We start from the raw sequence: 13,167 nt of genomic DNA on the forward strand, positions 1-13,167 counted from the left end.
ATCTCATAATATTTTATCATGGCTACAGTTTAATGGTCAAGCAGAAATTCTGTAAGTTATAACATTTATTCTGGGTCAACACACATTGTGACCAAAAAGCTGAATTACTTACTTCAATTCTCTTTTCATATTTCTCTCCCTTTATGAGACGATGGACATAAATCTTTGGAATGTGAATATCTTCTGGGGCAAATGTTCCTATATCAACAATTTCTTCTACCTGCAGAGAAAAAAAAAGGAAGAGTAAATACACTCTGTTGAACCAGTGTATTTTCTCAAAACATGAAAAACACATGAGAGATTTAGCAATGAAACTTCCAGATACTCAAACTACAGTTGCTCAAACCTACCCAAGAAAAGGCAAAGAGTGGGCCAAAATAGCAGAATGGCATCAAAGTAAGAGTATCTAGAATTGCATGCCTACTTCTTACACACAGAGAGAATGCCAACGTTTTTGGGTAAAGGTATTTCCACATGCATTTTTGAATAATTATATTCCTAACTACCCAGTTTGCACACACAAATCTCTCCCACATCAAAGTTCTTTGCGCATACAAAATAAAAGTACAAAAATGGAAGGATACAAAATTGTGGTAGCCAAAGGGCTACAATATGGACGTGTGCAATTTTAGGCATATCAATCTGGAGGTCAGATTGAGACCACTTTAAAAGTACTTCTATATGTGCTGTTCTGTAGGGCAGTCACTAGAATGTAAGGCTATACAAAACAAGTTTGAATATTTACTATGCCACACTGTAGTTCAAAAAAGTTAAATTTCAAATTTTAAGAAAGTAGCTGAATTGATTAAATGCAGTTTTGGCACAAAATTTATATCCATCCACACGTGTGTACGTTAAACATGATATCTGTGGAGTACATTTTCATACTTTGAAAGAAATTCTTAAGTAATCTAATTGTTGCTACAGTTATTCATAAAATTTCAGGGAGACATTCTCTCACATTCATTATATTCAGTGTTCTCAGTCAGTTACAACAACATTTGGATAGTGTTTTCAGTGCGTGTATACAGGCACAATATTATAATGTCAAACAATGCAATATTAATGATGATGATAGAAATTCTGTACTCAAAAGAAATGAAATCATATCAGAGCAAGTCTTCTGAAAACATCATACAATAGCAGCATTAAACTCAACATAAAGATATCTAAAACAAGTCTAAGGATCCCTAAACAATACACGCTTATGCAGCAGGATACATCAATGGAGTTACACCATTTAACCAATCTGTATGACGAGTAAATCTGAGAGCAATGTCCTCGCAAATGAAGCAACATTAAAGTACTTTCAATCCAGGTTAGCATACATAATTCTCAGATGAAAACAAAACCATGTGCTGTATCTGTTGTCACTGTAAAATCTAATCAATAATAAATTTCATATGGCATCTTTCAAAACAACATTTACCCTAATATTTCTTGCAGTGCACCAATAAAAGGCTAAACACGCTTACAATAAAAAGTAGCAGAAGGAAAGCAAAATTAAAAAGGTATAGCCAAGGGAAAGAAGGTATGTTTTCAGATGATCTTTGAAAAGAATTCAAGACCTGATGAGACAGGAAAACACAAGACTGTTCGTATGGCAAGAGCTTCAGGGGAGAAGGCTCTTGCACAAACAGTAGCAAAACTGTGTAAAGTGACTAGTACAAGACATTTAGAGGGAGCAAACATGGGAGAAGAGAGAAAAATTCCATAAGACAGGGTGGGCCATATCAATTTAGGGTTTTCAAAATAAAAGAATTTTTTATCAAGAATAAAATGGTGCAACAGAACCCATGCATTATCTTGCTAAATCATTGGTTACATTTTCATTTATGTTATGAGATGGCAGAACACCTCTGCAATCAAAAATAGGATAAGGTGGAAAAATCCTGAAAGACACAGATGAAGATTCTCTGTCAGAACAGCAGGTACTGTAAGAATCCTGGAACAACATCAAAAAGGAGGAAAAGCAGAAAAGAATTGCATAGACAGTTCATTGAATCTATACATGAAACAGATCATCTGCTACCACCAAAAATCAAAGTCTCACTTTTCTAACTAGTATTAGTCTTTACCTATTAGGTGAAAAGCTGGGCCCAAAGAAGATTAGTCAGTATTGATTTAAATTCTATTATAAAAAAGCTGTTTTTATCCACTCTTATTAAAGGTTAGAATTATTTAACCTAAATTTTTGTTGGCACAATTCTATTGACTTAAGTGGAGTTATGCTAGCAGAGAATTTGACCCATTGCATTCTTCTTCCTTAGAAGACTTGAAACTTTAGGAATTTCAAAAGATTTCATCTTTTGTTAACTGTCTCTCCCCTGTATTTGGTAATTATTTGTATCCCATATTTCTTTTGAAGCAGCAGTCAACATATTACAAAAATCATCAAAATTATTATTTCTTTATGTCTGTATTGGCATAAATGTACATGGCATGTAGACAATAAAAAGTTCTTCAGGGCAAACAGATGCATAATATCAAAGGCCTCAATTGCTGCAAATGGATTCAATTGTAAATTCATGACCACGCGTATGTTTCTTTGAGAGTCTAGACTTACATCTACATTAGCCATTTTCTGAAAACTTCCTACTAGGGCAAGCAACAAGAGCACAAATGTAGACTAGCTGCCAGTTTTTCAACCATCATGCCATCTAACTGCTTAGGCTTAGAAAACATCCCAGTTAAAATGCTGGCAGCAATCCATATCTACATTAGCTTTCCCACCATTGCTACTACTGGTTGAACTGTGCCAGTGGAGTGCATCTCTGAGAAGTTGTAAAAAGATTGCTAGCATAGACACTGCCTTAACTTTACACGTAGTCATCTTGTGCCTATTAAGGGATGTCATAAAAAATTCTTTCTAGAGAAGAAAGGATAATTCACAAAAATAGTTAGTTTTGAAGCAGTTTAAATACTATAAAAAGACACCCTTTTGTCTTTCCCCTTTTATCTAGTTTATTCTAATTATTCCTCTAATTGAGCTTTTCCTGTTATTGCTGCCACACCTCAAAACTGAATCAGCCACGCAGACAGCAGTGATGATTTTGTGAGTAACAAGAAGGATGTTTGTGGCAAGATGAATTTTCTGATGTCTTTTTTTTTCCCCTCCCCATTCTCTTTATCCCTCTGTATTTATTCTCCTTCATCTTTTCTCTCGTACACTTATCGTCTTTCTTTTCTCCTGTATATTGCCAGTGTTCCCCTGTAAAAATGCGCACTCCTCTTTGGTCACTTTGTCTCTCCTCTTTGCTTGCATCACTCACTTAACATCCTGCTCTGCTAAAACAGCTTGATACACCAACTTCTGTACTGAAAGAGAAAAAGCTATTCCTAAAACGCACGGCAATAATTCTGCAGCCCAGCTATCGGGGCAGCTACATTCTGTGAGCTGCTTCAATGTGACAGCCAAGTGCATCAACAGGAGGAGCAGATGTCTCAGAAATGTGAACCTTGTCAAGCTGTCTGGAGTGACTCAAGAGCATGAATACCAACCTCAGGGCAGACTGCTAAAAAGGAGGGCACAAACCCAAACTGGTTGTGAATTCTATACTTAAGAGTTCACCAACCATGTGTCACATGTAAACTCCTCAGGTACTAACCTGAGCCTAACTATGGAGTCACAGAAATTCCCCTTGGGCACTCCGGTCTATCTTGCCACTCAGGCAAGCTTGTCTTTGTGATAAATGGTCCCTTACACCAAAACTCACAAAAATAATCAGGTTACTCCCAGCCCTAGAGGATCAGTCACTTACCGCACGTCAATAGCACTTTAGATCTCACACCAAGGACAACACTTGTAGCCAATCCTATAATAAACTAAATATTTATTAGCTACAAAAAAAGAAGAGTTATTTATGAGGTTAAAACAGGTAAACATACACACTTGTTACAGCCTTAGATTTTTCAAAAGATGATAGAAGCTGCTGTAATATGCAAACTATACGTGTCCTTTAGGGCTAACCCAGGCTACAGCAGCTGGGGATCCCTTGCTTGTGCTGAGAAATCTTGCCCTCTCAAAGTCCAAGCAGCACAGAAATACAATTTCTTTTCTTGGGGACTTTTATTCCCTTCCTCCCAGAGTTCAAATTGATGGGATGAATTCATGTGCATGTCTCCTCTTCATGGGAGAAAGAGGAATGAAGTTAAAGTCTTTGTTCTTTGATGTTTCACAATTGCTCATTTGGTTTCAATGGGCCTTCTTGATGGGCAGGACCTGACACCTTCTGTGGGAAGCCAGCATTTTATTATAATTAATGCTTCTTTCTTGTTTGATGACTTACACAATTACAGAGGATTACAATGCAAACACTTAATATAACCTTATAATATGGGGGTACAGAGATCAATACATTCAGAATGCTACAAGTGTTTGTAAGAATATGTTTAGTCTTTATGAAACTTAACATCCCCCCCAAAGGGAGGCCACACCTCCCGGCCCCGGCCACAAATAGTTTTAATTTATAGATAGATTTACTTTATTCATGACATGGTAACCTAATATTTAGGAACATAGCACTGGGGGCCATGAGTTTTGATTCTAGAAAGTCAGAATACCCATGTGAGAATGGTTATATTTATGTGTAAGCTTCTATAGGATAGGGTCATAAAATAATTTGTTCATCTCTCACTATTATCAATTAAAATAATGCCATGGTTTCGCATGGGCAATATGATATAAATGACTTACTTCAATCAGTCTGTTTCTGTCCCTCAATGCACTGTGGTTCACTGTACCAGAGATAATAGAGCTTGCTGACGTAGGTGGAAGGTTGTTACTAAGCAACCTGAGATACAAGGCAGGGTTTAATGATTTTTATTTAATGCATTTTTATGAGAAAGAACACTGCCTTTTTTTGTATTGTGATGTTTCAGATGAAAATGCTGTTTAACCTGGGAGCTATATTTAGGAATCCTGACACAAAACGAACAAAAGGAATTGAGTACTCTGATCTTAGATTCTCAGAGAGCTAATTTATGAACATTTTAAATATATATAAACTATTATTATTGTTTATATTATGGTAGTGCCCAAAGGCACTACACCGGATTGAGCACCCATTGTTCCAGGTGCTATAAAAACAAAGACATACTATAGTTAACCCTCAGGGCAGGGATAATCTGAATATGTAGAGAAGAAAATATGGATATCATTTCTATGAATAAAAATTCTTTGCTGCCAAATCATTCCTCAAACTTTATGAGCACAGCTAACTAAATTTACAATTAACTTTAAAGGTCAAATAACAATAGCAAGGTTTGCCAGAATAGGAGCCTAAAGTTAGGCTGCCAAATCAATATTTGGGAACCTGCCAAGTTTTCAGACGTGCTAAGAACCTCAACTTCCCATTGACCTCAGATGAAGAGAAGAAAACTTCAGCCTGGAGGCACTAAAACTAAACTTCATGCAAGAACATTAAAAGCTAGGAGAGAAAACTGGAATTGGAGACAGTGAGCCAGGTCCTCTGGTGGTGTAAATTGGCAGATGTCTACCAACGTCAATGGGGCTATGCTAATTTACACCAGCTGTGAGTCTGGCCCAGAACTTAGAATGACAACTAAATGGGACAAGCTTCCATACTCAGTGCTTTTTAAGTGCTCTGAGGCTTCCGCGTCAAAAATTCAACACTCTTATAATTTATATTACCATGGTGGGAAGGAGCCCCCGTCACGGGCCACGACCCCATTGCGCGAGGTGCTGTACAAACACAGAACAAAAAGATCGTTCCTGCCTCAAACACCTTACAATCTTAAGTATAAGATGAGAGATAACAGATGCAGACAGACAGACAAGGGAGTACAAGGAAACAATGAGAATAGTCAGGATGACAGGTTATGGTCTCAGCACAGTAGCATCTTAACCAGGTATCATGGCAAAAAGAGAGTTCTGAGGAGGAATCTGAAGGCAGATAATGTGATCGCTTTATGGATGTTTACAGGGAGCTCCTCCAAAGCATGAGGGTAAGCGCAGGGGACAGCATAAGGTGATAGTTTGAAAATGTAATATTGTAAATGTAAATTTACATTGTAAATGTAAATTTGAAAATGAAAATCGTAAATGGGGATGGAGGCTGGCATCATACATTAATCAAAGGCAGAAATTGACATCTCATTACCAAATGAGAGGTGATAGGTAGTGTGGAGATGGGCTGCAAAATGTCCTGAAAATGAAAACAATAGCTTATGTTGGATACTACAGAGAAGGGAGAGCCAGTGAAGAGATTCAAAGAGAGAAGTGACATGGTCAAAGCAACAGGTTAGGAGTATGAACTTTGCAGCAGCACTCTCAATAGATATGAGCAGGACAAGATTGCATTTGCCAAGGCCAGAAAACAGAACGTTGCAGTACCTGAGATACGAGATAAGTTTGGAAAAGAGAGTTTTGGCTGTGTGGATGGATATGAAAGGCCATATTGCCACAAAGTTCTAAAAAGTACAGCTTAGAAACCTAACTCAATAAATAAATTCACAAGACAAACCAAAATTCTCTTTCTCATACACACACACACACACTATGTATATACATACACATAGACGCCATAGTTGTTATAATTAATGAACACACAACTGTTGATATAGAAGTATATGTTATAGGAATGGATGAAGATGTTTTGTTCAATACCAAACTCACAAGAGAAAATCTCTACGGCAAACTCCATCTAGATTGCTGAGTTTCAACTGATACTGTGTCAAGAGCATGAATCTCACATTATTATAATGAGGGAATTTATCAATCTCCCAAAAACAAAAACAAAATACCAAACCATCAAGAAGTTTCATTAAAAGTGTCCTTGTTTTGACTGAAATTTCCCAAAATTATCTCACCAGCTCTAGTTTTGACAAACAACAAATTGGCCAAGTTTCATTCTCAAAGTCTGTGAACATGTGAAACACTGAACTCTGTTTCCAGTTGTGAAACATTCGTTTTGTAACAATGTGGAGTTTCAGATGGTTTATGGTTCAATTGGGTACATTCAAAGTTTTGACAGCTGACCATTTGCACGCCAATCTATCTGACAGCAGGCACGAATCAGGACAGCAAATCAGGACACAAATCAGGACAGCAGGCATAAATTGCTGCAGAAGAGTAGGAACTCTTGCAGCAAAGCACTATACCTTGAATGCATGCTGAACATAATCGTCTAAGATAGGTTTTAAGGAGTCAAAGACACTGTGGGGAAAGGCTTTTTAATTATGAACACAATTCTACTCTTCTCCCTTTTGCTGCCAGGGTGAACCTTTGAAAAGTTGACCCTTGCAGGTACATGAAGAATTAAAAATGGAAAGGGAAACTGAAACAAGTCAGGGATCTTGTTTTCAAAATATTCTTAAGGCAAAGACAAGTTTTGTTTATAAATACAGTTGTTTTATTATTGTGCCAAATAATGGAACAAATATTTCCAGTTACAGGAGAGGTGATAGGAGCCCAGGCTTCTTCCTGGTGGAAACGACCTTTAGCATCAGGATCCAGTGCTCTCTCAACTGGAGTCCAACTACAAGAGCCAGGTCTTCAGTCCAAGAGCTCTTTTCTCCCTATCAGCCTTCCTTCATTTAACTCAATCTGTCCCCTGACTACTTCTATGGCACTGCAAGAGAGTTAGTTCTAAGATTAGTTCTCCCCCACAAAAATGCTCCACGCTTAGCCTCATTTTGACTTCTCTTTCCCATTTGCTGTCTGATAACACAGCAGCCAAGGGATTCCATGCCAAAATCCTCTGATTGCGCCACAACCTTCCTGCACAAGCAAATTTATATTCTTATAGTTGAGGGGAAAAGTTGGAATCTCCAAACCTTGTTACTCCATTCCCTTTCAATAATAAAGCAAGTTCCTATCACAGAGGCATAAGCAGCAGCAAAACTAAGGATAGGCCCTGAGAGAGGGGAGAAGGAGGAGAGTCAGACACTATGACAGTAAGACACTAAGAATAGGAACGAAGAATAGGAAAAATTATAGTTATAGTCAAAAAGTCTCTTAAAATTTGATATTGCCCATGACTTTATAACCAACAACAACATGAGTCCCCAGAGTTTAGCCGTGGGATACCATCTGAGACAGCTTGGGGACTATATTTATATCAACAATGATTCTGACTTAGATCATCCATTTGTAACAGGGACTTGGCACACAGCAAACAGACTCTGTTTAGGAAGTTGAAACAGGACCATCAACAGCTGAATAGCTCTGCACTGGTAAAACAACGAGGTTGCTACTAGTCAATCATCATCTTTTAACGACTCTTTGCAGAGCAAAATCCATCAGGGGTGTTGGAGCATGGGAAAAAACCCAACGGAAAGATAGCCAGAGGAAAGTATCACAGCCTGTTTTTTAAAAAGAGACATGTTTTCTGAGCAAGGGGAGCCATTTCATAGCCAGAAACAGAGACAGACAGCTGGAGGAATGGGAGAATGAATCCTCACCACTCCTAAGAGTCTGAGTTGGGAATTGTGTTCAGATTTTTGTGGTTTTGCCTAGATTTGTCACTCTCTTATGCTATTTAAGAATACACTGTGTTTCTTACTTTATCTGCCACATGTCCCCAGAGAGTTTAACTATAAACCAGAATGCCCAAAGAATGGGAGACTCAGAGAGAGTCTGCATAAGCAACTAGGAAGGCTTGAGCTATCTCAGCACTGATGTTGGAGCTGGACTATGGAGTCTCCCAACCCAAGGAAGGGTTTCAGACAGGAAGTCTGCATCTTGGTGTGTGCCCTGGAGACCTAGAGGCATAGACAGTGCCTGGACTCTGCCCAGACCCAGCAGGATCCAAAGATTGGGTCCTGTTATAACAGTTTGTGATAGTCTGTTAGAGGGACTTGACTGAGGATGTAACATCATCATTTGCCTTTTAGATACCCACTAAGCTATACTACTATCTATATCTATAAACTAGGGAAAATGATACTGACCTCCTTTGTAAAGCTCTTTGAGATCTAAGGATGAAGTGTGCTATAAGATCTTGGCAGTGGCTCAGATGATCAAGAAGCACTTCTTAGGGGTGGCCTGTTTGCGGAAGGTCCTAGAAAAAGTGGGCTAAAAAAGCTCCTTTCCAGCTTTTTATTTCCTTGCTCTAAATTAATCATTGCTTGTTGCAATGTTCATATTATGTTAACCAGACTTGAACTGAAAAACCATGATCTTCAGAAAACAGCCATAATTGATAGAGAACTAACATTAATTGATATTGCAGCAGTCAGAGAAAAGAGACTTTCGGAGACTGGATCACTAGATGAAGTGAACTACCACTTTTGCTTATCTGGGAAACCTGAAAACGAACCAAGAATACACGATGTCGGATTTGCTGTGAAGAAGTCTGTACTTAGTGCATGAATTTCTCCGGTAATCATCAATGAGAAGATCATGCAGCTGAATGTGAATACGAACTTGGGAATCTGGACTTTTCTGTCCATCTAGAGACCAACACTTGACTGCTTTAAGCAGCAAAAAGATGAGTTCTATTCTTACCTGGAACAAATCATCAAGAATGTCCCCATAAGGAACAGACTCAACAGTGATTTCAATGCCCGTGGTGGTAAAGTCTGGGAGCATTGGGAACACATCTTTGGCCAATATGGCACAAGTAGCCTTAACGAAAACGGCCAGTGTGTTCTTGAGCTTTGTGCCTCTTCTGAGCTGGTAGTCTCAAATACCTACGTTGCTGGCAGTAGTAGTAGCAAGATCACATAGAGGCACCCCTGCCCTGGGGACTGGCATTAGCTTGACCTCATCCTGATCTGTCACAGAAACGTTTGCGATGTACTACATGCTCAAGCAATACCTGGCACTGATTGTGACACTGACCATGCATGTCCTTGTCAGGACCAAGCTCCAATTACATCTTTAAAAAAATCCATCATGCAAAGCCAAAAGGCAAACTTTGCCTCAACACTACTAACATGAAGGACTCTGACATTTGTGCAAAGTTTCAACGTGCATTTGAGTGTGTTTCTGAAAATGATCAACTTGATTCTGTTGATTCTGACACCTTGTAGGACAATTTTAAGACACTGGCTACTGCCAAGGATGTCTTTGGAACAACAAAGAAAAAACAACCTGACTGGTTCGCAGTGTCTGAACATCTGCTGCTCCCATTCACAGAAAAGAAAAAGCAAGCTCGCCTAATTTTACTTCAACAACCAACTAAGTACAGAACTCTTAACTTCAAAGAGGCTAAGGCTGCAGTCCAGAAAGCCACTAGAGAATGTGCTCAGAAGTACTGCCAAAACCCATGCAAGAAGATTCAGACCTGCTTTGAAAGAGGAGACCTTCATGGTGCCTATGATGGAATCAAAGAGGCACTTGGTCCAATTTGTAAAAAGACTGCAGACCATTCTGACTGAGAGGCAAGAACAACTTGACTGATGGACTGAGCATTACAAAGAACTCTACTCAAAGGATGCCATTATCTGTGATACTGCCTTAGCTGCCATTCCAACTTCCAATAATGCCAGAGCCGGACCAAATACTAACTGAAAGATGTAGAGAAAGCTATCAAAAAGATTGCACCTGTGAAAGCAGCAGGCAATGATCAGATACCTCTGGAGCTTCTAAAGGCAGGAGAGAGAAAACTTCTGAATGACATCCACGCACTTCTCTGCGCCTGCTGGGAAGAAAGCCACATACCCCAGGATTTGAAAGATGCAAACAATTACTTGATACAAAAATAAAGGGGCACAGCAGACTGCAACAATTACTGAGGAATATCTCTGCTCAGCGTAGTTGGCTAGGTGCTTGCAAGGGTCTTGCTGCAACGACTCCAAGTTCTTGCTGAGAGAGTTTATCCTGAGAACCAGTGTGGGTTCAGAGCTGGATGCTCGATGACTGATAGGTCCTTCACATTGCGCTTGTTGCAAGGAAAATGCCATGAACAACAAGCACCTCTCTACATAGCATTCATTGATCTACAAAAAGGCCTTTGACATGATTAGCAGGAATGGCATATACAAGATCCTGTTGAAAATTGGCTGTCGACAAAAAGTGCTCTCCCTGCTTATGGAGTTCCCTGAGGGAATGAAGGCAACTATCCAGTATGAAAACGAATCATCATCTGAGTTTAGCATTGATACTGGCATGAAGCAGTAAGACACAGCCTTGCTTACTGGCTTTGGCATCTTCTTCTCTAGTCTTCTTAAGTACACCTAAGGAAACGATCAATCTGGAGTACTAATTGAATCAAGGACAGACAGTAGTTTGTTGAATAGGTAATTTCAGAGCAAAAGACATGTCACCCAACTCACTATTCGGGATCTGCTCTTCGCAGATGACACTATTTTTCTCTAATTCACCTAATAAAATGCAGATCATGATGAATAAGTTTTCTGAAGCATGTATCAAGTTGTGCATGGTAATCAGTATTAAGAAAACAGTTGTCATGTCACAGGGCACCAACATCCACCTAAAGTCTACTCAATAATGAAGCTCTGGACAACATGGATCACTTCTGGTATCTTGGCTCAGCTTTCATCAGCTCACTTAGCCTTGATACAGAACTTGATGTGAGAATTGGCAAAGCCTGTATCACCTTTGGCAAACTTACCTCACATGTCTGGAACAACAACCTGCTGACTCTGAGTAACATCTTGCTAACTTTCTGATAACATCTTGAACAAAGGCCTCTTCTGAAATTTGAAAATTAAACACCTAACAGATATTCCCTACAGACGCAAGTATTAGCTAAAGGAATTGCTCAGATCCATCAGTGACTTATGTTTTCCAATGCAGCCACTATGCAGGCAGGCCATTTTGCACAGTGAGACAGAGCAGGCTGAAAGGTGTGAAAAAGGATATGGAATGAGACGCGATAGTATTTCCATTGCTTGGGAGCTGCAGGAATGTGCAGGGCCTGGGGGGGGATTGGGAATGTCTGGGAGCTCAGTGTCTCTGCATGGAAGTATTGAGGCATCAAGGCTTGCCATGGCTCTGCTGTATCAGTGCCCTAGGTAATCGAGGCCACAGTGCCGTGGTGAGCCCTTGAAATGCTGATGCCTGCACAAAACCAGTTCCTCCAGACACGCCTCCACCCAAATTAGCACCCTCTTTCCTTCATGGCCCTCTTCACATTCCTGATCCTCCGCCGCCCCTTGCCTCTCACATGTCCACTTGCCCATCTGGCCAGCATATAACCATTGACTCTCCACTGCCCCTTACAGGCCCACCAGTCCTCTGCCTTCAAGGATGGCCAACAGAGGTGCCCACAGCATGGGAGCAGAAGGGTTGCTGGTATCTGGGATGGTGAGTGGAAGAGGGCTGGAGGATGTGTGCAGGAGGACCTGGGAGGGGGCAGTCTATCAACCTTAGCTCAGAATTAGTGATGTTTTCTGAGTGGGGAACAGATCCACACATGGAGCTAATTATATGTATAACATTATATATAATTACATAGTTAGAGTAAGTATTTACATGTGAACATCATGAGAAGAAAATTTTAAATACAAACTAATATTTCAGGTGAAAGTCTAGCATAGAGACAAATTGAAAGGGGACAGAATAAGCTTTAGCTCCTCTAGCATTTTAGTTTAATCTGTAGCAAAAACAAAAACTCCAAGTAATTGATATTGCCAAAACTTTGATCATTTAATGGTTTTCTCAGCAATAGTTCAATGTTCATATGAACTATATAAGTTTGTAGTTAATAACTTTTTATGACCTTCAATACTGATCAGATGCAAATTGAATTAGAAATGATGCAGTCTAACTTTCTGTGCAGGACTGATGAGAATGTGTCTAAGCAAAGATTCCCATAATCGCACATGGTAACACATTTTATCTACGAATACCATTTTACACCAGACTGTTCAGAAGAAATTTGTTCAAGCCAGTAAATACTTTGTGTATTTCCCTAGAAGGAACTTACAGTTAAGAAATTTCTGATCCAGTAAAGAAAGTGAAATTGAAGGATTGAAGTTGGCCAGAGGATATTTTTGGCCCACAGTCAAAAAACAATACTGAAGGCAAATACCTGAAAATTTGCTCCAAGAACTCTGAAGTCAATAGCCCTAGACAGAGTATCACTGATATAACTGGTAACAACATAATCTTAGTTCTCCTTCAACCTGTAGTCCTGTAGTCATTTTTGCTGTATACAGACTAACACGGCTACCCCTCTGGAACTGTTCACCATAAATAATTAAGGTCTGTTCCTGCTCTAGCTGAAGTCAATGTCA

The 13,167-nt window shown here is 39.4% G+C and overlaps 1 protein-coding gene across 1 annotated transcript in view; it reads right to left on the minus strand.

The window, feature by feature from the left end:
• OXCT1 (3-oxoacid CoA-transferase 1) overlaps nt 1-13,167 on the minus strand; it is a 91,450-nt gene that overhangs the window by 41,530 nt on the left and 36,753 nt on the right. Inside the window, exon 8 of the mRNA XM_067545575.1 lies at nt 113-220. Coding sequence (XP_067401676.1) covers nt 113-220 — 108 coding nt within the window. The remainder of the gene's footprint in view (nt 1-112; nt 221-13,167) is intronic.

Source organism: Emydura macquarii, unplaced genomic scaffold, assembly GCF_026122565.2.
Source record: "Emydura macquarii macquarii isolate MOO-44397 ecotype Brisbane River unplaced genomic scaffold, CSIRO-AGI_Emac_v2 contig_1045, whole genome shotgun sequence".
Taxonomy (NCBI): Eukaryota; Metazoa; Chordata; order Testudines; family Chelidae; genus Emydura; species Emydura macquarii.